Below are 17,123 nucleotides of genomic sequence, written 5' to 3' on the forward strand. Positions count from 1 at the left end.
GTCAGACTGAATAGTTCATCCAAACATGAAAACGTGCTGGAAATCTCCAAACAATCAGTTCATCTGAGATCAGGATGAGTTTGTTTCTTCATCAGGTTTGTAGAAATGTGTCTCTGCATCAGTGTCTCAGCAGTGGATGCTCTGCAGTGAATGGGTGCCGTCAGAATGAGAGTCTGATAAAAACATCACAATAATCCACAGCATTGCAGTCCATCAGTTAACATCTGGAGAAGACAAAAGCTGAAACTAATCCAGCATTAAGACGTTTATAACTGTGGATTACTGAGATGTTTTTATCAGCTGTTTGGACTCTCATTCTGACGGCACCCATTCACTGCAGAGCATCCATTGCTGAGACACTGATGCAGAGACACATTTCTACAAACCTGATGAAGAAATACACTCATCCTGATCTCAGATGAACTGAGGATGAGGAGATATTCATATTTTGGTGAATCTACTTCTATAAACAAGACGCTCATGTGGTATTTTTCACACACATTATGGCCAGAACTGTGGTTTCTGCTCTGCCAGTGAAAACACAGAGCGACACCAAGCATGAGATCTGCTACGACACACATACATGAGCCTATCTGACCAATCAAAGCAGCGCAGCAGAGCGTGTATTCCCCGTGACGGTTCACTCACTTTAGTGGCGTAATTGGGTTTATCGATGGCTTCGTCTCCGATGAAGAAGTCCAGGTCATCCACACCCTTCATCATCCTCCGCTGGGCCTGATCGCCCACCTTCGCCGACTCCTTGATGGCGATGCCTGACAGGAGAAAGGGATGATGGGAAGGGAGAGAGGATGAGAGGACTGACGACTGCTGTCAATCAAAGAGAGGAAGTGAACACTGACTCCAAACGAGAAGCGAGCGCTGACGAGTGAACACAGCAGATGATGAGGATGTTTGAGACGATTTTGCATCTTTTGACCAAAGAATATCCTTCACGATCACTTACATATAACGCTTACAGTAAACACAGTCATCTGACAACAGTAGAGTGAAATGGAGTACATCATTATGATTGTTTTTCCAATTAATTGTGCATCTCTAATAGAGATTCAAGTTAAAAATAAATGAATAAATAAGTTAAGGTGGTTTTGTGAGGCTCTTTCTAAGGCTCACGTTCATGTCAGTGTTTCTTCAGCTTCCTGATCCGAGAACGAACCCTCACTACAGCCATCAAGCACACTACAGATGAGCACTACACCCCGCACACTACAGATGTGCACTACACCCCGCACACTACACCCCGCACACTACAGATGAGAGAGACTCACACGAAGGAATGATGAACTGCGGCTCCGTGTTTCCTGCATATCCCAGTTTAGTGTACCTGGAACACAGAACACACACATTACTGCTCATACTCACAGATTACTCGGATCAGAGCTGATGATGGAGACAGAACTGTAAGAGCACTGATATCAAAATAAACCAAACCCTGCACAAACAATATACCGGCTTCTTCATGATGAGTGTTCAGAAATCAAACCGCTGACATACTCAGAACAATAATACATTACCATAAACCAGCATGAACCTTTACATTGGAGAAAAAAGTATTTATTTAAGTCTCTAAGCGGAAGTTGTCATATTTAGCGCACATATGAGGTCTGACACACACACACACACACACACAGTGGATGTCTCTAATGACAAACTATTTTCACCCTGTTGCTGTGTTCTGATCAGTTTAATTCAGTCCCTGAAACATCTGAACGAATCAAAGCAGAACAAACGGCTGACAGAAATAAAACATCAGACAGAACGACTGCGGTTATAACATGACAAATTTCGGTTTTTCACAGAGTTCAAATCTGTTTACTATTCGTCAAAGAGCAGCATCCTATTTTAACACAGGTTATGTATATTAAAGGATTTGGTGTTTTTCTGTGTTTGCCCATATAAGGCCGCAGCGAGAATAAGGAAGTGGAGGAAGAGGAAGCAGATGTGCGCATGCGCACAAGTAAAGACAACACATTCAATCATTTCACGGCTCTTCAAACTCTTAGTTTTTCATTTTCGCCATTAATATAATAATGTAACACGACCCGCTGCACACCAAATGTTATATGAGCGTTAAATCGGCGCGTTTCGCCTCTGCGCGCTCTTGGGAGCTCCGCGTCGCGCGTCGGCGCACAATCACCGCGCGTCAGATGCAGGAGCGTCGCCGCTGAGATCCGCGCTGAGAAGCAAAGATAACATTAACGGAGCAGCAGCGGACAGACGGAGAACAGACGGAAAACAAGCGTTCAGCGCGAGAACGGCGTCTCTGCAGGAGCGCGCGCGGATATCGCGCCGGTTTTCCCGCGCAGCAGCTGATTGCGTGAATTACTCACCCTGTGCCACAATCCACGACGCATGCCGGTAACCGAGCGGCCATCTCGAGTGCGTTCCAGCGCCGGCGAGCTCCGGTACGAGCGATCAGTCGGTCAGTTTGTGCGCGAGGCGGAACCCGGAAGCGCCAAGGGAAGCGTTTTTCCACTTCCGCATTCAAGCGCGCACCCTAGAGCGGCCGCGAGCGTCACACGGGGCGGGGCGGAGCGTCTGGTGGGCGGGGCGAAGCGTCTGGTGGGCGGGGCGGAGCTGCTCAAACACGTGGCTGCTCACATACCAGAACTACAGAGAATGACATGATTGTTTTGCTTATTGTCAAAGCATACACACACGAAACAAATGTTATATGTAAAAAGAGTGCTGACACTTCAGCTAATTTGTATGTTTGTATAAATTTGAATGAAAAGCAAGCATGTCAAATTAAACTTTTAATTTTGATTGAGAAATAATTTGAGTATCATGAGAGTGAAGCGCGCCGCCTGCCGGACATCACTGACCTGCTCAGGTGTCAATCATTCTACGTGAACGCATTTGCTTAAGCAGTAAGTTTAAAATAGTCAATACGAAATTAACAAGTTGTTTAGGTGAACGCACATCTTCATAGAAAGATCAAATCAACTTGTTCTGTTTTTGAACAGATGCAATATCTCTGCATCAAAGTAAATGTGTAAATATGTATCTGTCCAGCAGATGGCGCTCATGCTGGACTGACCGCAGAGCATTAGTTCTTATGACCAGGAAACACTTGTGCTGTGTGTGATTTTGTGTTTGTTCATGTTAAAGTCCTTGTAAAGCAATATTAAATACATGTTCTGAGTTTGTCACACCACAGAAAATGTGTTATTAACCACCCAGGCAAATTTTAATACAAAAAAAAACAAAAACAACGTAAATAGAATAATTGATCATAATCTTGAAAAAATAAGCAGTATACATACAGACAAGCAGATACTGATTTATAACAAAAACAGATCAATGTCTAAAAAGCTGCTATATGACAAGATGTGCAGTAAACAAGTTAAAAACCCCAGAACGACTTTTTTATAAGCTGCCGACTCCAAAAACCAGCGTTTAGGAACTCAAAACTAGAGCGCATCGTGAAATGAGAAAAACACCCACTGCAGAGAAATGTAATCGTAACAAGAACCATTCATTATTTTCAATCATGTCAAAGGATTATTTCACCCGATGTGAACCTGAGAGGAGGAGATATATCGAGAAACTAAATGTTATTGTTCTATATCAGTGCCCCTTTTCCTTACCTTCCTTTTGTTTGAGAAATGACCTCATGACCTCAGTGTCCTCATTTGTAAATCGCTTTGGATGAAAGCATCTGCTAAATGTAATGTAATGATCCAGCTGGATGGCCCAATGTGACATCTGACATCTACAACTATTTGTGTCCTTAAACGCTCGTTTTTAGGGGTCAACAGCTTATAAAAACGTAGTTCTGGGTTTTTTAGCATGTTTACTGTCCACCGTGTCACACACAGCTTTTAGACATTGACCCCCAGCTTCAGATCAGAGGTCTCCATCCGTTCCTCCACCAGCAGACACACAATATCTCCTTCACATGCCTCACTTTGATAAAGGTTCCAGAGATCCTCTGTTTACACTAAACCACATGTTTAACTCCTTATTAGGCCGCGTCCACCCTGACCGGAGGGTTTAAGTGGACAGTCCTGTTTCTGGCAGTTGTTGCTAATAGATCATCTGGTTTTCTGTAGGTGACCTTTCCTACCCAAACACTCTTACATTCATCCGTTCAAAGACAGTTCAGAGCAGAAAGATCATCTCCAAACTAAGCTTTATTTTCATAAAACAAAACATTTCTTTCTTATATTTTGTCACGGGGTGAATGAGCTTCATGGTTCATCAGAGCTTGTCAGAGATTTGAGATCTGATCCAGAGACTCGCACACAGACTCGGAAAATAAAAAGACTCACGATGACCCAGTTTCTGAATTAACTAGCTTTACGTCTCATAGTTTAATCAGAATGGGTCACTTTATTGTCCAGCTTAGATTTGTGTTTAATGTTGTTTTACTTTTTTTTTTTTATCAAAGGTGAAATAAAAGGTTCTTTTCAACAACAGCAAGAACAAATAAAGCATATTTACAATTACATTTTAATATGTGCTAGTTTAAATCTGTATGTTCTTCTGTCCTGAACCCATTACAGTAGCAGATTCTGGTCAGAAACACTGGGAATAAGCAGCCGGTTAGTGCTCACACGTCACAGTAATCTGTGTTTTACAGCTTTTGTGTTTATCTGCATTTGTGCTGAACTGAGACCTACAATAACAGACATAAAGCAATTACACCACCTGTTAACTTTAACTGCTGTTTGCATCGATGAGCAATCTGATATATGATATATGGATCATGTAGTAGTTTAACTCATGTGAGCGACTGATGATGGAGATTCACTGCTGCGCAAAAACTCATCAGAGCAATTAGCAGTGCCATTAACAGCCACAGTTATTGTTGGATGTTTTCCTAAACTTTCTGGTCGCACGATATAATTTTTCTTTAGAGAAAATAGAAGCGACACAATGTCAACATTCTTCAGAATATCTTCTTTAGTGTTCAAGAGAAGACTCACACAGGTGTGGAGCGGCACGAGGGCGAGCAAATGAGGTTATCACTCTGAAACACTAAAGTATGTACTGTGGCTGTAACTTGTGTAAACACACACAGGACACACCCTCCTACTGTAAAGCATCACATGACTAATAGTTCCCGCTCAACTGGCGAAGCTCGGCTCAGATCACGGCAGTAACTCGTGCCGCCTCCGCGATCAAACTCCAATCATTACCTCGCAGCAGAGCCTCACACACGAGCCGAGGAAGAGTCGTGTCTAACGCATCGCTCAGACTGAGCTGAGACGCTCTGATCTTCATCATGAAGCATTCACAGACTCTCTGCTTCAAGTGGAACGCCGTGATTCTGTGCTCTGTGAGTTTGATGATTAACGGCGCAGATAAGCAGCACTAAAGTCAATAAGAGAGCGTCATGGAGGAGAACGAGGAAGTGCAGAGCCTCTGGAAAACACTGGAGCCGAGTCAGGGGGTGAAGATCTTCCTCACGGTGCTCTACAGCCTCATCCTCGTGCTGGGCATCGTGGGAAACAGCGCGACCATCCACGTGTCCCAGCGGCTGCAGCGGAGCGGATACCTGCAGAAGAGCGTGACGGACCACATGCTGAGCCTGGCCTGCTCCGATCTGCTGGTGCTGCTCATCGGGATGCCCGTGGAGCTCTACAGCGCCGTCTGGTTCCCCTTCTTGTCCTCGTCCGGAGACGCCTCCTGCAGGATCTACAGCTTTCTGTTCGAGGCCTGCAGCTACGCCACGGTCCTCAACATCGCCTCGCTGAGCTTCGAGCGCTACCTGGCCATCTGCCACCCGTTCCGCTATAAAGCGCTGTCGGGCCGGCGCTCCACGGCGCTGCTGCTGGGGGCCTGGGTCTGCTCGGCGCTCGTGGCTCTGCCGCTGCTCGTGGCCACAGGCACCGAGGGACTGGCCCCCGAGGGCCTGCAGGGGCCCGCACAGAACCTGACCTTCTGCACTAATCTGAGCCAGCACTGGGTCATGTACCGCACCAGCATCTTCACCGCCTTCCTTCTCTATCTGCTCGTTCTGGGCGGCGTGGCCTTCATGTGCAGAGCCATGATCGCCGTTCTCCGGGCCCCGATGGGACCCAACGAATCCGGGGCCAACGGAGCCGCACACAGCGCTCTCAAACACGAGAGCGCCCGGCTGAAAGCGGCCCGCAAGCAGACCATCCTCTTCCTCGGTAGGACACAATCACAATCCGTTCTTTATCTCGCAGATGTGTTTCCTCTCCTGGCTTTGAGAACAGGCTCACCTTTACTCTGACCCAACCTTACACAAACATCCACCCAAGCCTCCTCCACACGTCCTCTCTGTCAACTCTATAAAGTCACTGAGATACTTCAGAAACCATTGAAAGCAGTATTCAGGGGGGAAGAATTGCACTTCCATAATGTACTTACATGGAGCTTTATTTTCACGCACAAATTTTGTACTTAATATTAAAAAAAATATTCTTTAGTACTTCTAGACCGTAAGTGTCTAATTTTTCATTACCTTATGGGACACACTTATAGTGCTGTAAAAATGCAAGTGTTTACATAGCTTTATTTTTATTTTAAATACTTTGCATTTTAAAATCAACTTCTAAACGTCTGTTCAGTAGTCCCTATAACATGACACTAATTAATTAGTTTGCGGTGCTTCTAATTAAGTGAAAAGCAGTTGCAAAAAGTTGCAAATGCTGTACAAAATAAATATCACCACTACTCATCTTTGCACCAATAAAACATGCAGCACTTTGTTTTTCTACCAAATTATATGTAATAATATCTAATTGATATATTAATATTTAGGTTTCCATGACCTCTCACGAAAACTCGGGAAAAATCTCACGGATTTATTCCAAAACATGATGCATGATGGGATACACTAAGCCTGGAATAGAGCTCCGGAGCAGTATTAGTGTGGGTTTAGTGTGTGTTAAGGGCACTGCGCTTAGACCTTTTTAAGACCTGGGACAGTCTTGTGCACACGCTCTCAAGTGGCCAAGAGCGCAAGTGTGGGTATTTGGACAAGGCATTAGTTAGTTACCACTTGTAGTACACTTGAAGCCATCTTTCATACACCAGTGGGTTCAAGTGTGCAACAAGTGGCATCTAAATGCATTTTTAGAATACACTGATGTTATGTTAAAAGCACATTTTAGTTCATATTGTGTCCCAAAATAGCACAGTTGAGTACAGTTAAATGTTCTTAAGATTATTTTAAGAAGTACTAAAGAATAAATTTTAGTATATTAAGTACAGAATTAGTGTGTGAAAATAGAGCATTTTCAGTACGTTATGTAAGTCCTGGGTATCTTGTAGAAATCTCAGCCGCTGCAGTCACGTGATCTTAAACGTTCACACCGAACTCAGACGGATATTTCTAACCCAGAGATCACCGCCTCATCTTCAGCCGCGGCCAGCTTGCTGAGAACAAAAGCTGCATATTTGACAGATTAATTGGACACATACACTGCCTTTCACAAATTTGGGATCAGTAAGTTTTTTTTAATGTTTTTTAAAGAAGTTTCTTATGCTCATTAAGGCTGATGAAAAAAAAATATTATTGCAATTTAAAATAACAGTTTTCTATGTGAATATGTGTTAAACTGTAATGTATTTCTGTGATGCAGCTGTATTTTCAGCATCATTACTCCAGTCTTCAGCGTCACATGATCTTCAGAAATCATTCTAATATGCTGATTTGCTGCTCAACAAACATTTCTGATTATTATCAATGTTTATGCTGCTTAATATTTTTTAGGACTTGTGATACTTTTTCAGGTTTTTTGATAAATAAAAAAGTTAAAAAGAACAGTGTTTTGTGTTACCAGTATTAAAAAAGTTGGGGTCAACAAATTTTCTCTTTCTTTTTTTTTTTTAAAGATATTAATAATTTTATTCAGTAAGGATGTGTTAAATGTATAAAAAGTGCTGTTCTTTTTAACTTTTTATTCATCATAAGAATCAAAGAAAAAAGTATTTATTTGTTTCCAACATTAATTATAAATCATCATATTATTATGATTTCTGAAGGATCGTGTGACACTGAAGACTGGAGCAATGATGCTGAAAAAAATCAGCGCTGCGTAACAGAAATAAATTATATTTTAAAGTACATTAAAATACGAAAGCAATATTAGAAATTCCAACAATATTGAAACTTCTTTAAAAACAATAGAAATCTAACTGATCCCAAACGACAGTGTAAGTGCACATGTAAACAGGGTAAACACATTTAAACTAGCTAGTTTTGTGCCTAATGTGTTCTGGGTTCTCACTAAATACCAATGATTTGATGCAATACATTTATATGATTTCTATTTTTTATAGAGACCTGCATATAAAAAATAATTATCAGACGGACCCTTGAACGAATTTCAGCACTACTGCAGAGTGAATGACAGTCACAACATACAGTACTTACATGATTCACAGCTGATGCACGTCCACTTTTGTCCAATCTGTCAGTACATGAAAGACACTGGACCGCACAAACAGAACTGCAATGAAAAAAGACATCCTAAAGCCTCATTATTTTCAGTGTGGTCTGAATTCTAAGATCAAATATAATGTGTTAAGTAGTTGTTTTGTGTTCTGTATGTAATTTTCTCCTCTCACACGATTGTGTTCTCGTCAGTGCTGATCGTCTGCGCTCTGCTCGTGTGCTGGATGCCCAATCAGATCCGCCGGCTGATGACTGCGGCCGTGCCCAAGTCTGAGTGGACGGCGAGTTACCTGCGCAGCTACGTGAAGCTCCATCCGGTGGCCGACAGCTTCTTCTACCTGAGCTCGGTGCTGAACCCGCTGCTGTATAACCTGTCCTCGCGCCAGTTCCGCTCGGCGTTCCTGCAGACGCTCCTGTGCCGTCTGTCTCTGCAGCACGCCAACAGAAGAACGCTGGAGAGCAGCCTGGCCTCCAAGAGCTCTAGAAGCACGTCACGGCCCCTGCTGCGCAGATCTCTGGACCGCATACGGGCCGCCACCACCAACAGATCCATCCATTCCTCGCCAGCAGAGAGACCAAACCCTCCCAACCCCACCGACCGACCGCTGACCTCTGAACCTCAGCAGCACGAGATCAGCCCACCTACTGCCCTACCTGACCCTAACTGATGGACAAACCACTGGAGAACACTTCAGACCACTGTAGACCACTATAGACCACTCTAGAACACTGTAGAACACTGTAGAACACTTCAGACCACTCTAGAACACTGTAGAACACTGTAGAACACTTCAGATCACTTCAGACCACTGTAGAACACTGTAGAACACTGCAGAACACTTCAGAACACTCTAGAACACTGTAGAACACTGTAGAACACTGTAGAACACTTCAGACCACTCTAGAACACTGTAGAACACTGCAGAACACTTCAGACCACTGGAGATCACTTCAGACCACTCTAGAACACTGTAGAACACTTCAGACCACTGGAGATCACTTCAGACCACTCTAGAACACTGTAGAACACTGCAGAACACTTCAGACCACTGGAGATCACTTCAGACCACTCTAGAACACTGTAGAACACTTCAGACCACTGGAGATCACTTCAGACCACTGTAGAACACTGTAGAACACTGCAGAACACTTCAGACCACTGGAGATCACTTCAGACCACTCTAGAACACTGTAGAACACTGCAGAACACTTCAGACCACTCTAGAACACTGTAGACCACTGGAGAACACTTCAGACCACTCTAGAACACTGTAGACCACTATAGACCACTGGAGATCACTTCAGACCACTCTAGAACACTGTAGACCACTGTAGAACACTTCAGACCACTGGAGAACACTTCAGACCACTGTAGAACACTGTAGAACACTGCAGAACACTTCAGACCACTGGAGATCACTTCAGACCACTGTAGAACACTGTAGAACACTGCAGAACACTTTAGACCACTCTAGAACACTGTAGAACACTGTAGAACACTGTAGAACACTTCAGACCACTCTAGAACACTGTAGAACACTGCAGAACACTTCAGACCACTGGAGATCACTTCAGACCACTCTAGAACACTGTAGAACACTTCAGACCACTGGAGATCACTTCAGACCACTCTAGAACACTGTAGAACACTGCAGAACACTTCAGACCACTGGAGATCACTTCAGACCACTCTAGAACACTGTAGAACACTTCAGACCACTGGAGATCACTTCAGACCACTGTAGAACACTGTAGAACACTGCAGAACACTTCAGACCACTGGAGATCACTTCAGACCACTGTAGAACACTGTAGAACACTGCAGAACACTTCAGACCACTCTAGAACACTGTAGACCACTGGAGAACACTTCAGACCACTCTAGAACACTGTAGACCACTATAGACCACTGGAGATCACTTCAGACCACTCTAGAACACTGTAGAACACTGCAGAACACTTCAGACCACTGGAGAACACTTCAGACCACTCTAGAACACTGTAGACCACTGGAGAACACTTCAGACCACTGGAGAACACTTCAGACCACTGTAGAACACTTCAGACCACTCTAGAACACTGTAGAACACTGCAGAACACTCCAGACCACTGGAGATCACTTCAGACCACTCTAGAATACTGTAGACCACTGGAGAACACTTCAGACCACTGGAGAACACTTCAGACCACTGTAGAACACTTCAGACCACTCTAGAACACTGTAGAACACTGCAGAACACTTCAGACCACTGGAGATCACTTCAGACCACTCTAGAACACTGTAGACCACTGGAGATCACTTCAGACCACTCTAGAACACTGTAGACCACTGGAGATCACTTCAGACCACTGTAGAACACTGTAGAACACTGCAGAACACTCCAGACCACTGTAGACCACTGTAGAACACTGTAGACCACTATAGACCACTGGAGATCACTTCAGACCACTCTAGAACACTGTAGAACACTGTAGAACACTGTAGAACACTTCAGACCACTGTAGACCACTGGAGAACACTTCAGACCACTGGAGAACACTTCAGATCACTTCAGACCACTGGAGATCACTTCAGACCACTGTAGAACACTGCAGAACACTTCAGACCACTGGAGATCACTTCAGACCACTGGAGAACACTTCAGATCACTTCAGACCACTGGAGATCACTTCAGACCACTCTAGAATACTGTAGACCACTGGAGATCACTTCAGACCACTGTAGAACAGTGTAGAACACTTCAGACCACTGTAGAACACTTCAGACCACTGTAGACCACTCTAGAACACTGTAGACCACTGGAGATCACTTCAGACCACTGTAGAACACTGTAGAACACTGGAGAACACTTCAGACCACTGAGATCACTTCAGACCACTGTAGACCACTGAGAACACTTCAGATCACTTCAGACCACTGTAGAACAGTGTAGAACACTTCAGATCACTTCAGACCACTGTAGAACACTGTAGACCACTATAGACCACTGGAGATCACTTCAGACCACTGTAGACCACTGGAGATCACTTCAGACCACTCTAGAACACTGTAGACCACTCTAGAATACTGTAGACCACTGGAGAACACTTCAGATCACTTCAGACCACTGTAGAACACTGGAGAACACTTCAGAACACTCTAGAACACTGTAGAACACTGTAGAACACTGTAGAACACTGTAGAACACTTCAGACCACTGTAGACCACTATAGACCACTGGAGATCACTTCAGACCACTGTAGAACACTTCAGAACACTCTAGAACACTGTAGAACACTGTAGACCACTGAGAACACTTCAGACCACTGGAGATCACTTCAGACCACTGTAGAACACTTCAGACCACTCTAGAACACTGTAGAACACTGCAGAACACTCTAGAACACTGTAGACCACTCTAGAATACTGTAGACCACTATAGACCACTGGAGATCACTTCAGACCACTGTAGAACAGTGTAGAACACTTCAGAACACTCTAGAACACTCTAGAACACTCTAGAACACTGTAGACCACTATAGACCACTGGAGATCACTTCAGACCACTGTAGACCACTATAGACCACTGGAGATCACTTCAGACCACTCTAGAATACTGTAGACCACTGGAGATCACTTCAGACCACTGTACAACACTGTAGACCACTGGAGATCACTTCAGACCACTGTAGAACACTGTAGACCACTGGAGAACACTTCAGACCACTGGAGATCACTTCAGACCACTGTAGAACACTTCAGACCACTCTAGAACACTGTAGAACACTTCAGACCACTGTAGAACACTGGAGAACACTTCAGACCACTGTAGAACACTGCAGAACACTTCAGATCACTTCAGACCACTGTACAACACTGTAGACCACTGGAGATCACTTCAGACCACTGTACAACACTGTAGACCACTGGAGAACACTTCAGACCACTGGAGATCACTTCAGACCACTGTAGAACACTTCAGACCACTCTAGAACACTGTAGAACACTTCAGACCACTGTAGAACACTGGAGAACACTTCAGACCACTGTAGAACACTGCAGAACACTTCAGACCACTCTAGAACACTGTAGAACACTGCAGAACACTTCAGACCACTGTACAACACTGTAGACCACTGGAGAACACTTCAGACCACTGGAGATCACTTCAGACCACTGGAGATCACTTCAGACCACTGTAGAACACTGTAGAACACTGTAGAACACTGCAGAACACTCCAGACCACTGTAGAACACTGTAGAACACTTCAGACCACTGGAGATCACTTCAGACCACTGTACAACACTGTAGACCACTGGAGATCACTTCAGACCACTGGAGATCACTTCAGACCACTCTAGAATACTGTAGACCACTCTAGAACACTGTAGAACACTGTAGACCACTGCAGAACACTCCAGACCACTGTAGACCACGGTAGACGGTAAGAGAGGTGAGGACGCCCTCTGCTGACGAACTGAAGAGTCTTCAATGAGCTGGATTTGGATGGGAGTTCAGCTCAAACCATCTCAGCTGGACAGAGCAGCATCAGAACTGGATCAGGATCTGGATCGGATCTCATTCACTTCATCCTATCTGGACGAGTTTGTGTTTGAAAAAGCCAAACTACGACTTATACCTAAAAAGACAGCTGCAGGCATCTGTGATGATGTGAGAGTTATGAGCGACAGACGTGTTCTGAGAAACATCATCGCTTCAGTTATGGAGCTGTTTTGCTCAAGATGCCTTCAAGGTAGAGACCAAAGATGATCATAACCGATGTCCATGGATTGATATCTAAACGTTTTTTATTTTTATTCTTTCCACTAACATTTAGATACTAAAATTTAATAAAATGGCAACAATTAAAACAACTAGCTGGTTTAACAGATTACTGTAAAAGTCCATAGATATCGAGTTCATACAGCTGTTAATACTTCCTCTGACATGCAGATGTGATGAGACTTTGGTCAGGTGACATTCGACACACTGTATATCCTATTTTAGCACATTATAATAGACTACATTCATTATATGGAGACTTTACCAAGTGTTTCTACACCTTTAATCTGAACCACTGTGGACTAATCTGGGTTTTGCTACTTTTATTGATGTTTTTTTTTCCAGAAATTAAATCATGAAATTAATTACAAGTACACACACATGGAATAATTACCTTTGCACAGTTAAACCACAACATTTACTGGATTAATTGGCATTAAAAGATTTGACACGAATAGCATTAAGAAACATGGAGAAACAGTCTTTAACATGCAGCAAATGACAGATAAAACACGCAAACATCTGCAGCGTCATTTACATCATAACGGAGCAAACTGATAAATCATCAGCTGATCAGTTCTGTGATTGTTTATTAAACACACAGACAGCCAGAGAACAGTAGTAATTCATTATGACGTCCGATCCGTCTTTATGAGGTCCAGAGGTTCACGCCTTGATCTGCTAAAACATGGTGAACGAGGCAGTAAATCACTGATCGCTGAAGGACATTCCTTACGCATGAGACGAGATGTTTGACCAACAGTCAGCACTTCTGCTAATATCAGTGTTCAGACATGAATGAACGCTGTTGATGGGCTTTTGCCAGATTATGAAAAGGCATTATGAACTGGCATCGTGTCTGATGTATCTTTTCCTCAAAGGCATGGAACAGAAGCAGAGATACGCAGTGATTCTTCAGAGATGATAGAGGCATTTCAGAGGCTTGACTGCTGATATTATCCTGCATCAGTCAAACCAGTCTCTGTCCTTCATCAGCTCATTTCTTCCAGAGAGACTCTGAAACATGGGTTAGGGTTAACGGAGCCGTGAAACACAGAACGCACGTGATCTAATAACGGCTCGATCTCTGCTCACTGTCCTCTCATTTCCACACAAACCACCAAACAACTGCAGGAGCAGATCTTCAGACGCTGTCCATTTTTCTGAAATGATTTCACGGACAGACGGCATTTGGCATGTTTAATGTTCCTCTAATTTCTGCTGAACATCACTGGAAGATGGAAACTATCTTTTGGTTTTTAAAAGTTCCCTTAAAGTTCCATGAAATGTTCAAATGAAAAACATGTAGGATTTGTATTTTCCCCATTTAATGGAAGAATGGAAGATCTGATAAATGCAATAATTTTAATGCAATATTATAAAATGTTTGTTATTTAAAAGAAATCATAAACTTTTTGTCACTGACCAAGACTTCTATTTTCATTCTTTATAATATATTTGGTCACACTTTATATTAGGTGGCCTTAACTACTATACTTACATCAAAAAATAAGTACAATGTCCTTATTGTGTTCATATTGTGTTGCAGAACACTTCTGCTGCTGTTGAGGGGGATACGGGGAGGTTAGGGGCAGGTTTGGTGGCGCGGGTCAGTTTAAGGGTGGGTTAAGGTGTAAGGGATGGGTCAACAGTGTAATTATAAAGGTAATTACAGAAATTAATTACAGATGTAACTACATATAGGTATTTTTAAACATATAAGTATTATGTAAAAACATGTATGTACACAATAAGTGCATTGTACCAAATTATTAATTTAAATGTATGTACACAGTAGTTAAGGCCACCTGATATAAAGTGGGACCATATATTTTCCATTCTTTTATAAACATATTTGAATAAAAAATTGAATAAAGGAATGAATAAAAAGTGAGTCTTCTGCAGAACACATGGCAGTCCTATCATTTACTCACCATTCCTCCAAACCCAGGATGAGAGGATGCCGAGTATGAAAATAGTCCATATGATTTATGAGATATTCAAAGACTTTGACTATTTTGTGTGAGGCCAAATAAATAGCCTAAGAAGTTATTCAACCAACATGTTGTCCTGCTCCATGTGAATCTGATGCGAACTTGTGTTATATGTTCAAGCTCAAGATAACTTTCAGCCTGAAAATATACAGCTATAGCAGTATATGAAACCGTCTCTGGAAGCATCTGTTAACAGACGCATGTTTGCAGGAGATGAGAATCAGTCTTGGCATATGCAGAAAAGACGAGCTGAGATTTCTCAGATAATCAATCTAGCTCTACATGAATGATATTTCCAGCTTTATTTGTGAAGGAACCAGCTTTGGCTGACTCTACAGACACACACGGTAGTCAAATACATCTGGAAAATAATTATCATTGAAGAGTCTTAAATTTACATCATGAACTTGCAAGAAACGTAGCAGCTCGTATCACAGTTCTGTGTGTGAGTTTATTATTATTCATATGACTGAGAAACAGTTTACAAGAAATCCATTCTATGTAGTGTTTTTATTTCAAGGGAAAGAAGTATAATAAATACTGTATGAATGAATACACATTGATCCAAGACAGCGCAATCAAACATTCAGGAGTTCACGCTGACATATATTTAGCACGAGTAAGGTGATGCTAGTTGTCCCGGGGAGGGCTCCGAGCTTGAGAATGACCCGAACCCAGAGTACAGCTCAGAGAAACACGAAGACTGCAGCAGACCTCGAGGACCAGCAGAACAGACACGTCACAAACACCAAGACAGACAGGAACAGAAGAATACAGGTGTTGGAGGCAGATGATCATTACAGAAAATATCAAACCCAGTCATCCATATTTCTCATGAAGCATTCCAGGGGGCTCCAGGCCGGGTCTGCTGGGCACACCAGATGTTCCTCTGGCTCTGGAGATCTTGTGGGATTTGAGGTTCCTGTGTTCTCCGAGCGCCCCGCTCAACAGTGTGAGGAATGTGAGGAATGTCTCTGTCAAATATACTCAACTATTATCACAGCAGTGGGTGTTTACTTCCGAGTCTACAGTCCCCCACGCCTTCAAACAGAGCATTCTGATGAGGGAAAATAGCCGATTACTTCTAAATTATGATTTTTTTTTAATGTAAAAATATTGATAACATTATAAGTGGACCTATGGACCACGATTGGCCAGTTCATATAGTGTGTGCGCGTGTCAGGGTAGACCAGCGATTTTAAGTGTATTCGTAATGATTCCTAATCTCTTTTTTTAATCATTTGTTTGTAAGACAAACCCGTATATACCTTATAAACACTCATAATGAGCTGGATGTGATTTCACCTGAAGTGTCCCACAAACTCAGCTGAACCCTGTGTGTCGAGCTGAAAGGTTCTCAAACACTGTAGGCACATAGTTCTGAACACACACACACACACACACACACAAACACATGTGAATCAGTTCACTCAAAACTAGTGAGCTGTCTAACTAGACAGCATGTTTGACTGGGAACGCTCAGAACGCTGTGGAGGCTTTAGCTCACTGGGTTCTGATGCACAACTAATAACTTTGTTTTAGAGTTAGTTATGTTTTATATATACAGAACAAAAACTTCAAGTGAAATGCACCACAAAAGCATGTTAAATGAAATGCATAATGTATGAAAATAAAATATATAAATGTATATTGTGTAAATGTAATATTTCATATGATTAAAAAATACATCTCATACCTGTCGTTTGCAAAGACGAGGAGCAGTGCAGTTTTCCCACACTGACTATCGCCAACTACCACAATTTTACACTCGACACACACAGATATGAGTCTGTCAGGGATTCCTCCATCCATGAGCTGAAGACAGAACGAGGCTAATGTCTCAAACCAATGGAAATCATGTTCACCACAGAGATGGGAAGGAAAGCGATGGGAAACTTTGTTTACTTTGATTACATTTCATGAATATTTATTTAATGTTTTCTTTAAATACAAAATCATGTTTGTAACCAATTT

General features: G+C 42.7%; 2 protein-coding genes across 2 annotated transcripts in view; one reads left to right on the top strand and one right to left on the bottom strand.

Annotated features, from left to right (window-relative positions):
* actr3 (actin related protein 3) overlaps positions 1-2,515 on the bottom strand; it is a 9,653-nt gene extending 7,138 nt beyond the window's left edge. Inside the window, exons 1-3 of the mRNA XM_058787807.1 lie at positions 2,349-2,515; positions 1,287-1,342; positions 649-773 (exon numbers count right to left, since the gene is read on the bottom strand). Of these exons, the coding sequence (XP_058643790.1) occupies positions 649-773; positions 1,287-1,342; positions 2,349-2,392 (225 nt within the window). The 5' untranslated portion in view covers positions 2,393-2,515. The remainder of the gene's footprint in view (positions 1-648; positions 774-1,286; positions 1,343-2,348) is intronic.
* A 2,617-nt stretch (positions 2,516-5,132) lies between these two features.
* Positions 5,133-9,084, top strand: gpr39 (G protein-coupled receptor 39). Its single transcript, XM_058787865.1, has 2 exons — positions 5,133-6,140; positions 8,585-9,084. The coding sequence occupies exons 1-2, from the start codon at positions 5,360-5,362 to the stop codon at positions 9,058-9,060; spliced, it is 1,257 nt and encodes a 418-aa protein (XP_058643848.1). The 5' UTR covers positions 5,133-5,359; the 3' UTR covers positions 9,061-9,084.
* The last annotated feature ends 8,039 nt before the right edge of the window (positions 9,085-17,123 follow it).

The sequence above is a fragment of the Onychostoma macrolepis genome, chromosome 09 (assembly GCF_012432095.1).
Source record: "Onychostoma macrolepis isolate SWU-2019 chromosome 09, ASM1243209v1, whole genome shotgun sequence".
Lineage (NCBI taxonomy): Eukaryota > Metazoa > Chordata > Actinopteri > Cypriniformes > Cyprinidae > Onychostoma > Onychostoma macrolepis.